Source organism: Mizuhopecten yessoensis, unplaced genomic scaffold (assembly GCF_002113885.1).
Source record: "Mizuhopecten yessoensis strain PY_sf001 unplaced genomic scaffold, ASM211388v2 scaffold10631, whole genome shotgun sequence".
Classification (NCBI taxonomy): Eukaryota; Metazoa; Mollusca; class Bivalvia; order Pectinida; family Pectinidae; genus Mizuhopecten; species Mizuhopecten yessoensis.
Window position 1 is genome coordinate 215,161 of NW_018408643.1, and position 18,615 is coordinate 233,775.

At 35.4% G+C, this 18,615-nt stretch overlaps 1 protein-coding gene across 1 annotated transcript in view; it reads right to left on the reverse strand.

The window, feature by feature from the left end:
- The window catches only part of LOC110461507 (dynein heavy chain 8, axonemal-like), a 123,008-nt gene that overhangs the window by 85,553 nt on the left and 18,840 nt on the right, over positions 1-18,615 (reverse strand). The window contains exons 13-26 of the mRNA XM_021514993.1: positions 17,989-18,065; positions 11,810-11,903; positions 11,076-11,195; positions 10,466-10,601; positions 9,440-9,630; positions 9,148-9,228; positions 8,548-8,664; positions 7,863-7,982; positions 7,423-7,567; positions 4,880-5,084; positions 2,918-3,029; positions 1,518-1,671; positions 915-1,120; positions 379-505 (exon numbers count right to left, since the gene is read on the reverse strand). Coding sequence (XP_021370668.1) covers positions 379-505; positions 915-1,120; positions 1,518-1,671; positions 2,918-3,029; positions 4,880-5,084; positions 7,423-7,567; positions 7,863-7,982; positions 8,548-8,664; positions 9,148-9,228; positions 9,440-9,630; positions 10,466-10,601; positions 11,076-11,195; positions 11,810-11,903; positions 17,989-18,065 — 1,885 coding nt within the window. The remainder of the gene's footprint in view (positions 1-378; positions 506-914; positions 1,121-1,517; positions 1,672-2,917; positions 3,030-4,879; positions 5,085-7,422; positions 7,568-7,862; positions 7,983-8,547; positions 8,665-9,147; positions 9,229-9,439; positions 9,631-10,465; positions 10,602-11,075; positions 11,196-11,809; positions 11,904-17,988; positions 18,066-18,615) is intronic.

An 18,615-nucleotide genomic window follows, 5' to 3' on the forward strand; every position in this document is an offset into this window, starting at 1 on the left:
AAGAAATTCACAATTTTAGTAAAGCACCTTAAGACCCTTCTATCTATGAAGAGTATTTGATTCTAGCATATCTGGATCTTGAGAAGAAGATTTTTGAAATTTTTGTCAATTTTACCCTTTTTGGCCCCGGCCCTCAGGCCCCTGGGGGCTGGGGACCATATAATTCACAATTTTAGTTGACCTTTGGCCATGGAAGGTTTCTGCAAAATTTCATTGAAATTGGTTTCGGGGTTTTTGGAGAAGAAGTCGAAAATGTAAATTGTTTACGGACGCACGACGGACGACCATGGACAAAAGGCGATCGCAATAGGTCACTTGAGACTTTGTCTCAGGTGACCTAATAAAAAAGTCCAAAGGACCAATAAACAATCCCCTTACCTGTGAATAGTTCTATCGCCCCAACTTTTTCTGAAGTTTGGATGTCTTCAATGTTGTCCTCTAGTTTCTTAAACATAGCTACCTTTGTCTTGTACTCGGACAAGATGGGATCTTCTGCAATAAACTCCTGAAATGTTTTAAATCATTGCTTTCAATGGTAAGTAGATAATAGTGATAATGATTTTAAGTAGATGCCATCTTTTATTCTCTTTTACATCCTCAACAAGTCTTTTCAAAATCTGTAAAAAAAACATCATTACTTTGTAAGACTGTTTTAATGCAAATTTTTAATAAATCTTAATGTTTTGATATATGAAATACTGAATATGACAGGATTTTTATGGAAGAAATCACTTGAGCATCTTACTGATATTATTTGTATCTGGCACAAATTTTGCAGTTGCAACTCTGAAACATTTGGCCAAGTGCACAGCTTGATATCATATAATGTATACACAAATCTCAATTCTTTCCAATGAACTATAAATGTCCAAAACAGAGTAACAACAGGTCTGAATTTAAAACGTGATACTGACTGTTACAGCCTCCTCTCGATCTTTCTCCCACAGAAAGGCGTAGTCGGAGTATCTCTGTAGTGCTTCCATGATGTCAGCTTTCAGTGTGCTAAGTGCAGACGACATCATCATCACATATTTTGACACGTCCTTGTTGTCTGCAATACTTTTGTGGTAGTGTTTTAGAGGCACAGGAGGCAGAAGCTTTATCGTGTAAGCCAATGGATCTGTACGGAAACAATTCAGCATACTGTGACTATTACAACCAGTTATAATGCAGCAATGATCTCATGGCAAAATGGCCCTTCATGGTTTTCTATACTTTAATATTTACAAGGACATCAACTTGTGTTTCAAATTGTTTCATAATAGAAAGAGTTGGCATGATATATTAATTTGTGCTTGATGCTTAACACAAGTTCTTGTGAAAATATCTCACAAAATGTGAGTAAACTAAAGTGAATATTTAACAGGAGCTGATCTCTTAATAATATTTGCTCAATTTCCCTTTTGCAGATAATTAAATCAAGTAAAACATAACAATAATTTTCCAGAGATTCACAACTGCCCTGGTTAAGTGAAATTTATATTAGGAAATGGGTGGACTTTGTAACTGTGGCTGACCATGATGATGAAAAGAGGTGTTTTCCTTGTGATCTGATGGGAACTGGCGTGTGCGGTCCTGTCCCCACTGGTACACATCCTTACTGATGTCCACCACCATCTGTGTGGCCCTGTTCAGGGCCTGCTGGATATCCTCCAACCCCGGTTGCATCACCTGTACACATCAATATCGTACAGTAAACATGTAACTCTTATTTCAAACCGCCCTAAAATGTCCTGTCTAGAAAGTGTTAAACTATATTCTAAATACCCTGCTTAAGGAAGGTATGGGTCCAGTCTAGTAAGCTGAAGGCAAGTTGCTGTTAAACTAACCCTAATGAGGCTCAAGTCTAAGAAAGTGTTATATTTTAACTCTAAGGGTCCTGTCTAAGAATGTATGCTATACTAACACTACTGAGGGTCCTGTCTAAGAAAGTGTGATATTTAAGCTACTGAGGGTCCTGTCTAAGAAAGTATGATATTTAAGCTACTGAGGGTCCTGTCAAAGAAAGTGTGATATTTAAGCTACGGAGGGTCCTGTCTAAGAATGTATGCTATACTAACACTACTGAGGGTCCTGTCTAAGAAAGTGTGATATTTAAGCTACTGAGGGTCCTGTCAAAGAAAGTGTGACATTCCTATATAACTGAGGGTCCTGTCTAAGAAAGTGTGATATTCTTACCCTACTAAAAGTTCCTGTCTCATGTCGGCCATTTTGGTTTCTGATCAGTCCCAAAAATTTGATATGCATAACTAGGGACCATGGGAAATATTCATGCGAAATTTGAGAAAGTCTCCTCTAGTACTTACTGAGAAATAGCGCTAACAAAAATTGTTAAAAAAAGATGTACGGAATGATGGATAGATGACAGACTTTGAAAGAACGGTGATATGAAAAGCCAAACATAATCAGATGATGGGCTAAAAATCAGCAAAAAAGGTGGTCCATCACCGGACTGGTTACAATTTCGATTTCTTTAGCAACTTAACTTAGATACTTATGGACAAATTAGGGTAAAATCACTTCACCTTGATTAAAGGAATATATCATATGAATCCTCCTTCCCCAAGTTGGGCCACATCTTTTTATCAATTTAATTTCTCTTGTTCAGGGAGAACCCAATAACATTATTTTCAAATACTAGTCAATTATCAGAGTCTATGTTTAAAATACCACTTATATTAGTCTTTGATCAGAGTCGATGGTGGGGTCTGTTTGAACACTCACCACATGAGGGATGGACAAGTGACATATCACCGTTTAAAATACCACTTATATTAGTCTTTGATCAGAGTCTATGCTTGGGTCTGTTTGAACACTCCCCACATGAGGGATGGACAAGGTGACATATCGCCGTCTAAAATACCACTTATATTAGTCTTTGATCAGAGTCTATGGTGGGGTCTGTTTGAACACTCACCACATGAGGGATGGACAAGGTGATGTTAGCAGTGAAGAATGGAACTTTTCTGCTACCAGTGCTCGAACCACCCACACTTTCATCAAAGTGCATCATACCGTGCCTTCTTCCTCTGTCATGTGAAAAGAAGAATCAAATGGACATGATGGACATAACAGAGTAATCATTATAATACTAAGATCATCAAACTACAAAAGCATCAAGCATAACATTTTCATCCCACAACATTCTATCAAATTGAAACAAGAATTTAAGGATATGAGGTGCCTATATTTGTATACAAACTTCACACAGAGAAGAAACGTCGTCTCATCACATCTAGTACCACATATGCCTATGACGTTTGAATACAAACTTCACACAGAGAAGAAACGTCGTCTTATCACATCTAGTACCACATATGCCTATGACATTTGTATACAATCTTCACACAGAGAAGAAATGTCGTCTTATCACATCTAGTACCACATATGCCTATGACATTTTTATACAATCTTCACACAGAGAAGAAACGTCGTCTCATAACATCGATTACTCCATATGCCTAGGACATTTGTATACAATTTCACACAGAGAAGAAACGTCGTCTCATCACATCTAGTACCACATAAACCTATTGACATTTGTATACAATCTTCACACAGAGAAGAAACGTCGTCTCATCACATCTAGTACCACATATGCCTATGACATTTTTATACAATCTTCACACAGAGAAGAAACTTCGTCTCATCACATCTAGTACCACATATGCCTATGACATTTTTATACAATCTTCACACAGAGAAGAAATGTCGTCTTATCACATTTAGAACAACATATGCCTATGACATTTGTATACAATCCTCACACAGAGAAGAAACGTCGTCCCATCACATCTAGTACCACATATGCCTATTGACATTTGTATACAATCTTCACACAGAAAAGAAACGTCGTCTCATCACATCTAGTACCACATAAACCTATTGACATTTGTATACAATCTTCACACAGAAAAGAAACGTCGTCTCATCACATCTAGTAATATATGCCTATGACATTTGTATACAATCTTCACACCGAGAAGAAACGTCGTCTCATCACATCTAGTACTACATATGCCTATGACATTTGTATACAATCTTCACACCGAGAAGAAACGTCGTCTCATCACATCTAGTAATATATGCCTATGACATTTGTATACAATCCTCACACAGAGAAGAAACGTCGTCTCATAACATCGATTACTCCATATGCCTAGGCCATTTGTATACAATTTCACACAGAGAAGAAACGTCGTCTTATCACATCTAGTACCACATATGCCTATTGACATTTGTATACAATCTTCACACAGAGAAGAAACGTTGTCTCATCACATCTAGTACCACATATACCTATTGACATTTGTATACAATCTTCACACAGAAAAGAAACGTCGTCTCATCACATCTAGTACCACATATGCCTATGACATTTGTATACAATCTTCACACAGAGAAGAAATGTCGTCTTATCACATTTAGAACAACATATGCCTATGACATTTGTATACAATCCTCACACAGAGAAGAAACGTCGTCTCATCACATCTAGTAATATATGCCTATGACATTTGTATACAATCCTCACACAGAGAAGAAACGTTGTCTCATCACATCTAGTACCACATTTGCCTATGACATTTGTATACAAAGTTTACCCAGACAAGAAACGTCGTCTCATCACATTTGTATACAAACTTTACCCAGAGAAGAAACGTCATCTCATCACATTTGAATACAAACTTTACCCAGAGAAGAAACGTCGTCTCATCACATCTAGTACCACATATACCTATTGACATTTGTATACAATCTTCACACCGAGAAGAAACGTCGTCTCATCACATTTGAATACAACTTTACCCAGAGAAGAAACGTCGTCTCATCACATCTAGTATGAAATATGCCTATGAAATTTATATACAAACTTTACCCAGAGAAGAAGCGTCGTCTCATCACATCTAGTGAGTGTCGCGAGGCTTTGAGCAGAGCCTCAACAAGTCTGTGGTTGAAGGAATCCTTTAACTCGTCGCATGCCTCACGAATGTTTTGCTCATCAGACATGTCACTGACATTGTCATCAACACTCTGAACATCAGAACCTTCATCGGTCCCAACAAAGATGGTCAGCACATCCACTGCAACACAAAGGCAAACTCACTGATAGATGATGATCCCTGCAAGTTTTTGAAGTCAATAACTTCCCTCACTTGCGTATTCAACAATACTGAGTCCGGAAATAACCTTCAAGCATAAAATTTTTGAGTGTGGTAGATTATAGCTCTGAGTGTGTTATATTATAGCTCTGAGTGTGTTATATAATAGCTCTTGAGTGTATTATATTATACATATGTAGCTCTGAGTGTGTTATATAATAGCTCTGAGTGTGTTATATTATAGCTCTGAGTGTGTTATATTATAGCTCTGAGTGTGTTATACAATAGCTCTGAGTGTGTTATATTATAGTTCTGAGTGTGTTATATTATAGCTCTGAGTGTGTTATATAATAGCTCTGAGTGTGTTATATAATAGCTCTTGAGTGTGGTATATTATAGCTCTAAGTGTGTTATATTATAGCTCTGAGTGTGTTATATTATAGCTCTGAATGTGTTATATTATAGCTCTGAGTGTGTTATATAATAGCTCTGAGTGTGTTATATAATAGCTCTTGAGTGGTAGATTATAGCTCTGAGTGGTAGATTATCGCTCTGAGTGGTAGATTATAGCTCTGAGTGTGGTAGATTATAGCTCTGAGTGGTAGATTATCGCTCTGAGAGTGGTAGATTATAGCTGCAGGATGGTATATTATAGCTGTAGGGTGGTATATTATAGCTCTAAGTGTGGTATATAATAGCTGAGTGGTAGATTATCGCTATGAGTGTGGTAGATTATAGCTGAAGGATGGTAGATTATAGCTGAGTGTGGTTTATTATAGCTCTGAGTGTCGTATACAAAAATAAATGTTTAAGGCCAAATAAAATTAATTACTTGGTTCTCAGGCCAATTTTTTTCAAAATAGATGCGGCAGGGCGGTATTTTTTCTCTCTCCATTTTACATGGCAAAAACAAGATGAGGGCGATTTTTTTTTTATTGTGTAGTTTGTAAAACGTTCATTGTGGACATTACCTTGCCTTTTTGTAGTTGTGTAGAGCCCCGTCATAGAGCAAGCCTCCGAAAATTCCCCCCCACGATATTCCAGACGAGAATCACGAACCCCACATTCCTTATTTGTACCGAAATGAGCGCCATTTGTACACAAGACTAATAAGTCATTATCATTTTAAAGCTTGTCTGTATCTCAATCCTTACCTTTATTCAAACGTTTTCGGGACTTGGGTGACTAACGAGTAAAAGAGATATGCGGAACAATTTTCCGGATTTTTGTAAAGATGGCGGCTGGCGCATTCACAATTATTTTTTCATTACTTTCACGATTTTTTTTGGCCTAATAGCTCAGAGTTTCGTTTATAATAGCTCTGAGTGTCGTATATTATAGCTCTGAGTTTTGTATATAATAGCTCTGAGTGTCGTAGATTATAGCTTTGAGTGGTGTTTTATAGCTGTTGTGAACTTTAGGGGTGTAATTTATCAATCTGATGTATATGTTATATGTTTATCAATATCATATTTTGATATATATTCATCATAAAATGTTTATCAATATCATATTTTGATATATATTCATCATAAAATGTTTATCAATATCATATTTTGTATGAAAAAAAATGAAAATAAAAAGAAATCCTTTTATTCCTTCTGTTACCAGTTCAGGTAAACTTACTTATAAGATGTCTACAGGGCCTGCATCATTACTTTAATGTAATGGCCAATTAAAAATATAAACTGAAAAGCTAATACATTTATACCAGCCAAGCAAGAAGAGCTACAGGCCAAGATTATCATTCTAGATCTTTTCACATTTTCAACATGTGACCCATTATGACCCTGTTCCAAAGACCCCTGATGGGGTCAGCTCACTCTCGAGTACAGATTCTAGTCCACATTATCTTAGGATAATTTCATCAAATGTTGTTCTAAATCCATTAGTAACTTTCAGGGATGTCATTTGAAGATTTAGCACAAAGTGACCACTTAGTTTAAACTGCAGAGGATAATTGACCTGACCGTTTCAATTCTTTTTAAAGGAAAACAGAATGTTCAAACATTAGACCAATACACTTTAATATATTGTTAATTTGTTTCTCAGGCACAATTTTTCAAATCAGATTAGGGCAGGAGGCCTTTCTATCTCCTTTTCCACTGTCCAAAAATTGTAATGAAAGAAAGACTTATTATTTTCATTTTTTCTCCTTAAGTCATTTGTGATATATTCTGTTGACAAAACTCCAATATACAATTGTTGGGTATAAGATCACTAAGATAAAACTACTATTTATAGTAAATATTAATTCAAATTGAATGTGCACAGGCCTGAGAAGCAAGAAATTAAATGTATTTAGCCTTATCAAACTCACTGCCAGCCTCTACACTTGGCTCCCCTTCTACGATGCTCTGTCCCAACTGGGCTCTGTGTAAGAAGATCCGTATCAACTCAGCCACTGCATCCTCAATTACGTGACTAATCTTGTTGATTTGCTGTCCCATGTCTTTACAATACCCCTGTACACACAAAAACAAACTTCTTTTCACTTTTCTCATCCAACTGTCAGTGTTTGTGCTCACATAGCTTTGCAAAAGTCCTGTATAAACCAAAAATCAGTCAAAGTTTATCACAAGTTTTTGATATTTCTAAAACATTTGCCAAATAATTTCTCAAACTCTAATTTCTAAAGTATCCTCCATGCACCAAACTTGTATTCCATGATATGGTGTTTTTACAACAGTCATTCAACAGAGTAATACTTGTACGACTATCACATGTGTAAGCCGTACAGATAATTGTGATTGATCAAACCTCCATCTTTTTGAGGAATTGGCTGACGGTCCAGGGAGAACGCTCAGGGAGGTCACACAGCAAGGTCTCGCTGATCTCGTGAAGCATGCTGTCAATCCTCGTCTCTTTGATGTCATTCACCTTCAAGAGATATGCATGTGTGGCAGGTTTTAATCGTATATAGGATTAAGGTCGCCTTAGAGCTTCGAGCTAGAGGGAATTTCCCTTTAGTTCAGTAGTAGAGCGTCCGACTAGGAACGTGGTGATCGTGGGTTCGATCCCCGGTGGAAGCACAATATTCTCTTTCCTGTTACACATGCTATACAGAACTTCTCCAACAAATCAAATGGGAGAGGCTATGATAAGGAAGCACTATATGTAATTGATTTATAGGACATGCGGGATCTAAAATACTTCACATTTGTATAGTTGACCACTTGGGCATGTTACAATATTTGCGACTGAATACACATTGCAAAATTAATGCTACAATTTTACTGTTGTTTTATTCAATTTCCATTCATAATAAACAAACTGAGAAATCTTACCTTCCAACAATTCAATTTTGTTAGAAATCTGAAAATACCTTTAAATCATTTAATCATTTAATCATCCATACATCAATTTTCAGGTTTTCATTCCTTGATAATTTCTTCAAAACTTAACCATTCCTATTAGATTTTGTAGAGAAATGTTAAAATCTCACCTGTTTGACAACTATTCCCAGGTCATTGAGAGCATTAGACACAATATCAAAGTAGATTGGGAGACTGAGAGACGTCCAGGTGTGGTTCACCAACCCTGGTCGCATCGCCACATCCACCTGTTCATCAAGTTATAATTATCATCATAATTCTTCTACGTTGCGGCCCTGTATTCTTCTAGATCTATATTTAAGGTAGTTATGATGTACAAAATGCTTATAATCTGCTATAAGTTTTGGAAAATTGTAATACATACAGGGCTAGAAATTTACTTTGAATACCATTAGCCAGTTGGGGTAGTAGTTTCCAATCTTAACCAGTTCTTGTGCAAATTTTACTAACCAAATATCATTAAACAATATATTAAAGCAATATCAAATTTTGACTACTCAACTGTGCTAGCGGTTTTTAAAACCACTCGTCCAGCTTGAAATTTCACTCGTCTTATACAATTGTCTAGCCCTGACATATGGTCTTACCAAACATTACGATAAGAAAATAATAATATATTTTTATTTTTTATTTTATCAAATGTTTACTCTCATGAAAAAAGGAAAATCAGGAGACTGGTATGCAACTCACTTCATCCAGGTACAACCTACCTTTTTCAATGAAGGTCTCAGGAGAGTCACAAATATGGGTGGAATATCTGCTCTCAAGTTGTTGTTTTCATCAAGAAGCATCTACAAACACCAAGAAGAGAATATAAATTCTAGGATAAAGGCTAATAAACCATTTCCACCGACCACAAAAAGACATATTACTACAAAAACCTCTGCAAATGGTTGCAGAAGACTTACTTCGTTTTATTCTAAGCATGTCTGAGAAATCAGATTAGATTTATTATGGAATCAAAGATTAGAATTAAGAATGGAATCAATCACCCAATATTACCTGGAGTCTGTTGTTGTGAGCTGTGAGGGTGTCCTTTGAGTGGACCAATATTATGGCTGCCTTGGGGATCTCCAGATCCAGCTTCATCATGTACTCAGCCTCCTTTATCACCTCAAATATGTAGGGGTCAAAGTTGACTAGCAGCAATCCTTGCTTTAAGGGATGTCGCACTAGCACTGGAGCTTGTAGGACTACAAAATTATGATTTATTATATCAGGAATAGAAACTAATAATTGCTATCGAATTTCAATATCCCACTATAGCTACCTATGACTATTATGTGAAAATTTCCATTACAAAATATATAATATTGTAAATATAGATACTCTCTTACCATCAAGCATCAATGTATTTTAGAAGAACCTTGCTTTAACTCATTCACCCCTGAAGACACATTTGAACTCTTCCATTTCAAAGGTTGGAAGAGTTCATTATGGAATTTCAGGGGTGAATGAGTTAATCTAATATATAAATCTGCTGGATGACTACATTCTCAATTCTTCAATTCTGAATAGCCTATCGGCATAAAAATTAAAAACTTTTACTGGACAATCCTCTTCGTAATAAACACTTTTCAGTGGAAATCCCATTTATTGTAAACTGGCACACGCTATCATTTGTAAAATTTTCACTCAATAATCCCTTTCAGTGATTTTTTTTTCCTGGCTGGTTTTACAGCCAAGTAAGTACAGGCTGCTTACCCTAGCCAAAAGTGCTTTATTTTCCAACAAGAGGCCCATAGGTAATTTTACTTGCTCTTTTACCGTTTCAAAGAATGAAAGTACATATAACCATACATGTTTTTTTTACTGTGAACTTGCTTTTACAAAATTATGTTGAGCATGACCCACCCCAACTAAAGTTATGATTCCCACCAAGTTCATCAAAATCTCACTGATGGTTCTTTTCTGAGAAGAAATCAAAAATGTGATTGCTTATGCATGACACACGATTACGGGCAATAGGTCACCTGAGTGAATGTTAAAAGTATAAAAGAAGCTGTTTCTTTAGCCATAAATACTAACATTTCGTAGCAACACCCACAGACTTTTTCCAGGCCTCGTGATATAGCATCTCGTACTCTAGAAGTACTCGCATCATCCGGTTGTAGTTACGAATAATTCGTTTGGCATCGTCTGACTTCAAACAACTTGCCCGCTTCTGTCAAGGAAATGAAACTTGTGATGGCACATGGCTCAATGACTATACTATTAAATCCACATAAACAGCCAATGAACATCCTCAATTTTATCACATGATGTACTGATCAACCTGTGGAGGGAGTGTCTACTGTCTACTTCTTAAGTTACAACTTATTCTCATTTCTTTCTCAACTACATATACTGGAAGAGGGTGACAACACAATCAGCAAAGTACTTGAGAAACATTTTTCAAAGATCGTGATCATGATTTTAATATTTGAATAATAGTTGAATTTAAGGTTCAAAAGTATCCACAGACCATGACAGTTTTTTAACTTCCTTTACAAAAATCCATTTACTTTTTGACATATCAAGCAATACACAATGATTTTAAAAGAATAATCATGTTGAAAGTAGCGTTACTCATGCTACTAAATATGAAGCAAACCTTTTGCATTTAAAAGTTCAGATTTGATTGACTGACAGTACTTACTGCAAAGATATTCATGGGAACCTCTATCCTCTGTGATAGCTGTCTGGCCCAAGTGATCTTGCCCGACACTGGAGGCATGTTCCTTGGGATGGGCGGGTCCTCCTTGCACTTCATGTACAGCTATGTAACACAGAATTATGTCAATTCTAACTCAAACCTTCTATAATCACCAAATAAAGACATTGAAATCGGAGGTAAATATACGCAATCATTAAATATCAACAACAAAAAAGGATCACAGATAGCCAGGACAAAAACATTATATAAGGAAGTGTGTCACAACCTTTCAATACTATAACATAATAGGACAATTGATAATTCATCCAAAATTGCAATTATTGTGATATTTCAGGTCAAAAGGATCCCCTGATTTTGCAAATATTAGAAAATGTCTATAAAACACAAACGCCTCTTGCCCCTGTAGTTCACCTATCAACAGCAACATTGACCTTGGCATTGACCTTGGGACCCTGAAATACGAACTCATCTGTGGGACTGTCAAACATGACCTTAGCGTTACTTTAGGAACAACTATACAGCCATATACACCCTAAATGAAAAACAGACCCATGCATTATTAATTGTTAAAGGAACTATGAATTATGTAAACACATACAATGCACTTGGGTGGGGCATATGCCTTAATCTCAGTTTTATATCAAATATGAAAACAGTGTATTTATGAAATTTTGAATCAATTTGAGTAACATGTAATTGAAAACAAGGCCAAGTACCTTTCTGATTTCCTCTATCTCTCCTCCATACTGCACCATTATAGTCGTATATTTCTCTTCTATCTTCAGTCGTGGCAACTCGAGACTCTCAAATCTACAAAAATAATTTTAAAATACTTTTTTTATGGGTGTTTATATTGTAATGGAGGTGCCAAAAACTCTTAATATTCTATGCGACATCAAACACAAGATTGTCTGATCAACTATAATCTCAACTCCTTGAGACAAAACGTTCTCGACTGGCGACCGAGGCGTACAGAATGAGGCAGGAGAAGAAAGAGATCTGGACGAGGATTCGGGAAAACATCCAACTGCCGGACGTTTGGCTGGAAATCAAAAAATCAAAAAATGGGCGATGGGAGCGAGCGGAATTTCTGTAAAATGTGTTAATTTTCATTACAACAAAGACGGTAAAACCAAGCGGTAAAATTGAAGCTGACCTGGACGTTTCACATATGTTCACACGTGTGTTGGTGGTTTCCACTCGATGTCAGAGTCGAGGAACAGTCTAATCGGAAACTAACTGACTAGCACTGAAAAACTAACAGTGAATATGCCCAGTGAAAAAGGTACTGTAAATATGTTGGAACATTGCTTTACAAATAGAAAGCTTGATCTGTTCATCTTGTTGACTTTGGAATTCAAATGTTTTTGTTACGGTAGTGGGCGAACGATAATTGACCTGTGTATGTTAAATATCATTATTTTTTCTCTCAATATTCCTGCATTAATGGAGCATTTCCAATAATCGTTTATAGTTATGACAAGGTCATGATGTTCAATGTTTAAAATATATATCTTAATTGATTTTTGTTAATGAAGGTGCTGTATATTCGGGGTTTTTTTCGGACCATTAGTGAAACTATAAATGGAACGTGGGGTACTTTTGCAACATTATAGTCATCATGAATTAATACTAGATACTTTTAGAATTTGAAATTGTATGTGTAAGGAATGTCACAAGTCATCAAGTAGGACAGTGAGGACTTCCTACAACATGAAGCTACTATCTCAAAAAGTATGTAAATGTATGTGTGCACGTGGTGGGTGCAAGTAAAAAGATAATGTTAACGGTATGTTTAATTTAATCCGAGAATTCAAGGTGGAGGTGACATAGAGGATATTTTTGGTGAAGTCTTGATTTTCGACTAAGTGTATAAATAATCACCTGTACAGTGTAGTTTTTACTTAGAAATTGTAGCGTACCCATCATGCATGTTCTTATTCATAAAATGGCATACATATAGTACATTTCAAATTTATGTAGTAACAGAAAAATGTCGATTTCTGAAGCTGAATAAGACGATGGCAATTTTGTCAAACAATCATCTGAATGCCAAAAGCTATGTTTTAAAAATCCATAATAAGTTTGTTATCATAAGCCCCGAAAGGCCAGCTATCCCAACCATGTTTTCTGGAAGGATTACCATTTTTATGTTATATGTCTACTTACAGATTGTAGTATATATGTCTATTTTTTGTGTTTTGCGGTGTTATCTGTGTCTGCAGACCATTCCATTTTGTAACATGTTATTGAAGACAAACGTAATGAAGTTGAATTTAGAGACAGGGAGCCACAGAAAAAGAAATGAGAATGTAATTTACTATGACAGTTAACATACTTTCAATGAACTGTCGGGGCCTAGCTGATGTTAACACAAGAAGGGATGTTTTTAATTACCTAAAGAAAAAAAATTGTTCTATATATTGTTTACAAGATACTCACTTCAAAGATTGTGACAGTCAGTTTATTAGACAACAGTGGGGGTATGACATTGTATTCAGTAATTTCAAGGGTAATGCTAGAGGAGTTGCTATACTTTTTAATACAAATTTTGATTACAAGGTTATCGATATCAAGAGAGATGATCATGGTAGCATGATTGCATTAAGTGTCCAGTCAGCTGGATATTCATTTACTCTAATTAACATCTATGGTCCAAACAAGGACTCACCATCGTTCTTTAAAAATATCAGAGAGGTTATCCAAACCTTTGATAATGAATTTTTGATAGTTTGTGGTGACTGGAACTTAATCCTCGACCCAGATATAGATGTTTATAACTACAATAATTTAAATCATCCAAATTCTCGAAAAGAAGTATTCAAGCTTATGGAGGAATTTGATTTGTGTGATCCTTGGCGTGTAAATCACCCGAATTTAAGGAGATACACTTGGTTCAAGAAAGCTCCTGTTAAGAAGGGAAGACTGGATTTTTTTCTGATATCACAGATGTTATTATCAGTTTATGAAAACTCTGATATTATTCCAGGGTACAGAACTGATCATTCAATGATAGAATTAAAACTAAAATTTTCAAAATTTGAGAGAGGTAGAGGTTTCTGGAAATTTAATACAACCCTTCTTAGAGATTGGAAATATATAGAAAAAGTTACCGAAATAATTAAAGTCATTATATGCAGATATGCTGCTTTTCCCTATGATAGAGGCAAGCTTGCTGAAATCGACTTTCTCGATATTCACTTTACAATTGACTATCATCTATTATTAGAGACACTCTTACTAGAAATCAGAGGAATGTCTATAAGCTATAGTGCGGAAGTTAAACGCAATAAAATTAAAAAACAAACCTATCTGGAAGAGCATATAAATACTCTCCAGATATTAACTGAAGCATCCCCGGAATCGGAGATCTTTTCAGAAATGCTAAATGAAAAAAAAATTGAGCAGGAAATTTATAGAAAAGAATATATGAAAGGATTGATGATACGAGCAAAAGCAAAATGGATAGAGGATGGGGAAAAGCCAAGTAAATACTTTACCAACCTGGAAAAGAGACATCATGTCAATAAAACGATAACAAAACTAAAAGATAGTTCCGATGTAGAAATAACGGATCAGAAAGATCTGCTTCAGGAAATCAAGAACTTTTATTTAGGTCTCTATACGGATAGAGACGATAGCCTAGAGGATGTAGATTTGAATGTATTATTGAAAGATGCTGAGGCACCTAAACTAAATGAAGAAATGAGAGAGGAATTGGAACAAAACATTACAATAGACGAGGTACTACAATCCCTTAAAAAAATGAACAATGACAAAAGTCCCGGCCCTGATGGTTTCCCTGCTGAATTTTTCAAGTTTTTTTGGAAGGATCTAGGAAAACTTATTTTTTGCTCTATAACATATGCCTTTCAATGTCAATCAATGTCCTGGACTCAGAGGCAAGGTGTTGTGACTCTTCTCCCTAAGGGTAATAAGCCAAGGGAATTTTTACGAAACTGGAGACCCATATCTCTGCTTAATACTTCTTATAAAATACTCTCTGGATGTATTGCTAACAGAATCAAACAAACGCTTGATCATCTCATTCACGAAAACCAAACCGGTTTTATGAAAAATAGATTCATTGGGGAAAACACCAGAATGCTTTATGATATTATGAGTTATACTGAAAAAAACAATATTCCAGGGATGGCTTTATTTATAGATTTTGAGAAGGCCTTTGATTCTGTATCGTGGAGATTTATTCACAAAACCTTAAACTTTTTTAACTTTGGACCGGTTATGCTTCAATGGATGAAAATATTGAATCATGATTTTAAGCTTTGTGTTATTCAGAATGGGTTCTTTTCAGAGTTCTTTAAAATTGGTAGAGGTTGCAGACAAGGCGACCCTGTCTCTCCCTACATCTTTCTGCTCTGCGCAGAAGTGTTAGCCATTATGATAAGAAACAACCCTGAAGTTGTAGGTATTAAGATAAATGGAAAGGAATTTAAACTAAGTCAATTTGCAGATGATACAACATTGTTGTTAAATGGTGATGACAGCTCCCTTAGAGCTGCTCTATCATTATTAGACCAATATGCCAAATTTTCTGGCCTGAAGCCAAATATCGAGAAGACAAGTGCAATGTGGATTGGGAATAAGATAGGATCAGACGATAACATTTGTAGTGATATCGAGATAAACTGGACAAAGGGTCCGGTAAAGGTTCTTGGAATTGTTTTTAGTCCAAAACTTGAGGACATGATGGAACTTAATTATCTCCAAAAAATTGATGAAGTGGAAGCTTTCCTCAATAATTGGTCCAAAAGATATTTAACTGTCCTTGGTAGAATAACTGTAATTAAATCTCTGGCTATTTCCAAGCTGGTACATGTATTCATGAGCTTACCTTCTCCAAGTAGACAATATTTGACCAGACTTAACAAAATCATTTTCTCATATCTATGGGGTAATTCAACGGATAGAATTGCTAGAAAACAAATAATTCAAAGTAAGGAGGAGGGTGGTTTGGACATGCTTCATTTAGAATCGTTTTTAAAATCCTTAAAACTTGGGTGGATAAGAAGATTTATGAAAAGTCAAGCATATACATGGGCATATGTCCTGTTAGAGGATCATAATCATGAAGTAGAACTCCATTTGTCCAATGCGGGTGACCAATTCTTTAAAATGATGTCAAAAAGAACAAGTAATTTATTTTGGAAGGAAATTTTCCATATGTTAGCGGAAATAAAAAAAATCTTTCATCCTCAGGATAAGTATATATTGACAGAGCCATTGTGGTTCAACTCTCTCTTTACCATTGACAAAAAAACAGTTTATTGGAGGGATTGGTATGAGAGAGCCATAATAACCGTCCAAGATATGATGGACAAAAATGGAGACATTTTCTCTTATCATGACTTTTGCCAGTTTTATCAGTTTCAACCCCCATTCACTTCATTTGAAGGATTAAAGAAGGCTTTAGTCAAATCTTTCCCTAGTTTGAAAGAGAAGACCAATGTGACTGATACCCCCACTTTTCCATATTTCCTGGAAAGCATAGTCTCCGACAGGCCTGGAAAAAGAGTAATATATAAAACTTTAATTCAAGCATATGGGTCAACAATTAACTATTCATACAAGTTAAAATGGGCATGTGATCTGGGACTAGAAGATGATGAGTATTGGTGGAAGAAAACTCACAAAGAGATTTTTAAACAAACAAATGATACAAAACTACGATGGCTGCAATATCGTCTGGTCCATCGAATTTTACCAACCAATATTTTTCTATTCAGAATTAAGGCGGTGGATTCTCCGCTATGTACATTCTGTAGGGAAGAAAAAGAAACCTATATACATTTATTTTATGAATGTTCAAGGATAATCAAGCTTCGAAAGGAGTTAGAGAAGTGGTTTCTCGATAAAACCATGTTCAACTTTAGTATATCGCCAATATCGATACTGCTAGGGCTTCATGGTCGCCATAATGGTATGATTAATATGATGTCGCTGCTGTTTAAGCAATATGTCTATCACTGTAGAATTAAGAAAATTTATGTGTGTTTTGAAGTCTTAAAATCACACATATGTCAATACTATGAGGTAGAAAAGATTGTGTATAAATCAAGAAATGAATACACAAAATTCCTTACAAGGTGGGGAGGATGGCATGCTTTATCCGAAAGGGAGGAACAAAGTAAAATATAAACAAAGTCTTTGTCGGTATGGTAATGAATATTGCACTGATGATGGAAATTGGTCTTGCTGTATGTCTATTCGTCTAAGTGTACTTATCTATAGCAAAAGCTAAGCTAAAAATTAAATTTAATATGGGCGCTGCTAAAAAAACTTGGAAGAAACTAGGTGAACAAATTGCTTCAAAATGAACTTGCATATTTTATTCTGAAACTATTGTGTTTAGATCCAACTAAATCACCGATGAAGGTGGAGGTATGTGAGGGCATGTTAATAAATATGTATATTTAAGAGAGAAAAAATCGGTGCAGAGTGTAATTTCTGATGTTCCCAAATTTAGCGGTGCTCATGTTGAACTCAAGCATGTATATAATCCTATGGGTATTGTAATGTAATGAATTGTTATGTAATGTAATGTTTTGTCTCTGGTCTTAATGTAATTGTTCACATGAAAATCAATAAAAAAAAATGAAATGTAAAAAAAAAAAAAAAAATCCTTGAGACATATCTCTCCTTGTTAAGTTTTTCTAACCTTTTGTATTCAGAATTGTAAGTAAAACAATTAAGAACGGTAAAATGTGTGAAAATGTTAAACAAATAGAATTCCTAACAAACAGAATTTGTTCCTTGACACAGCAGAATCCTTGAGAAGATGCATGTATTTGTATACGCTTTTGTTATTTGCCAGGACATACAGTGTATATTTCAGTCCTACTAGCATATTTATGGAGTTTGTTTTGAAGATTACCTTGTTAGGAGAGTTAGAGCTTGGGAAGCAGAAGTTATCTTAGAGAAAGATCCTTCCATGAACTTCTGAATTCCAGACTGAAAACAGAATTATACATTTGTACATTAGCATCAAGTGTAAAACAGAATTATACATTTGTACATCAGCCTCAAGTGTAAAACAGAATTATACATTTGTACATCAGCATCAAGTGTAAAAGAGAATTATACATTTGTACACCAGCATCAAGTGTAAAACAGAATTATACATTTGTACATCAGCATCAAGTGTAAAACAGAATTATACATTTGCACATCAGCCTCAAGTGTAAAACAGAATTACTACATTTGTACATCAGCATCAAGTGTAAAACAGTATTATACATTTGTACATCAGCATCAAGTGTAAAACAGAATTATTCATTTGTACATCAGCATCAAGTGTAAAAGAGAATTAAACATTTGTACATCAGCCTCAAGTGTAAAACAGAATTATACATTTGTACATCAGCCTCAAGTGTAAAACAGAATTATTCATTTGTACATCAGCATCAAGTGTAAAAGAGAATTAAACATTTGTACATCAGCCTCAAGTGTAAAACAGAATTATACATTTGTACATCAGCCTCAAGTGTAAAACAGAATTATT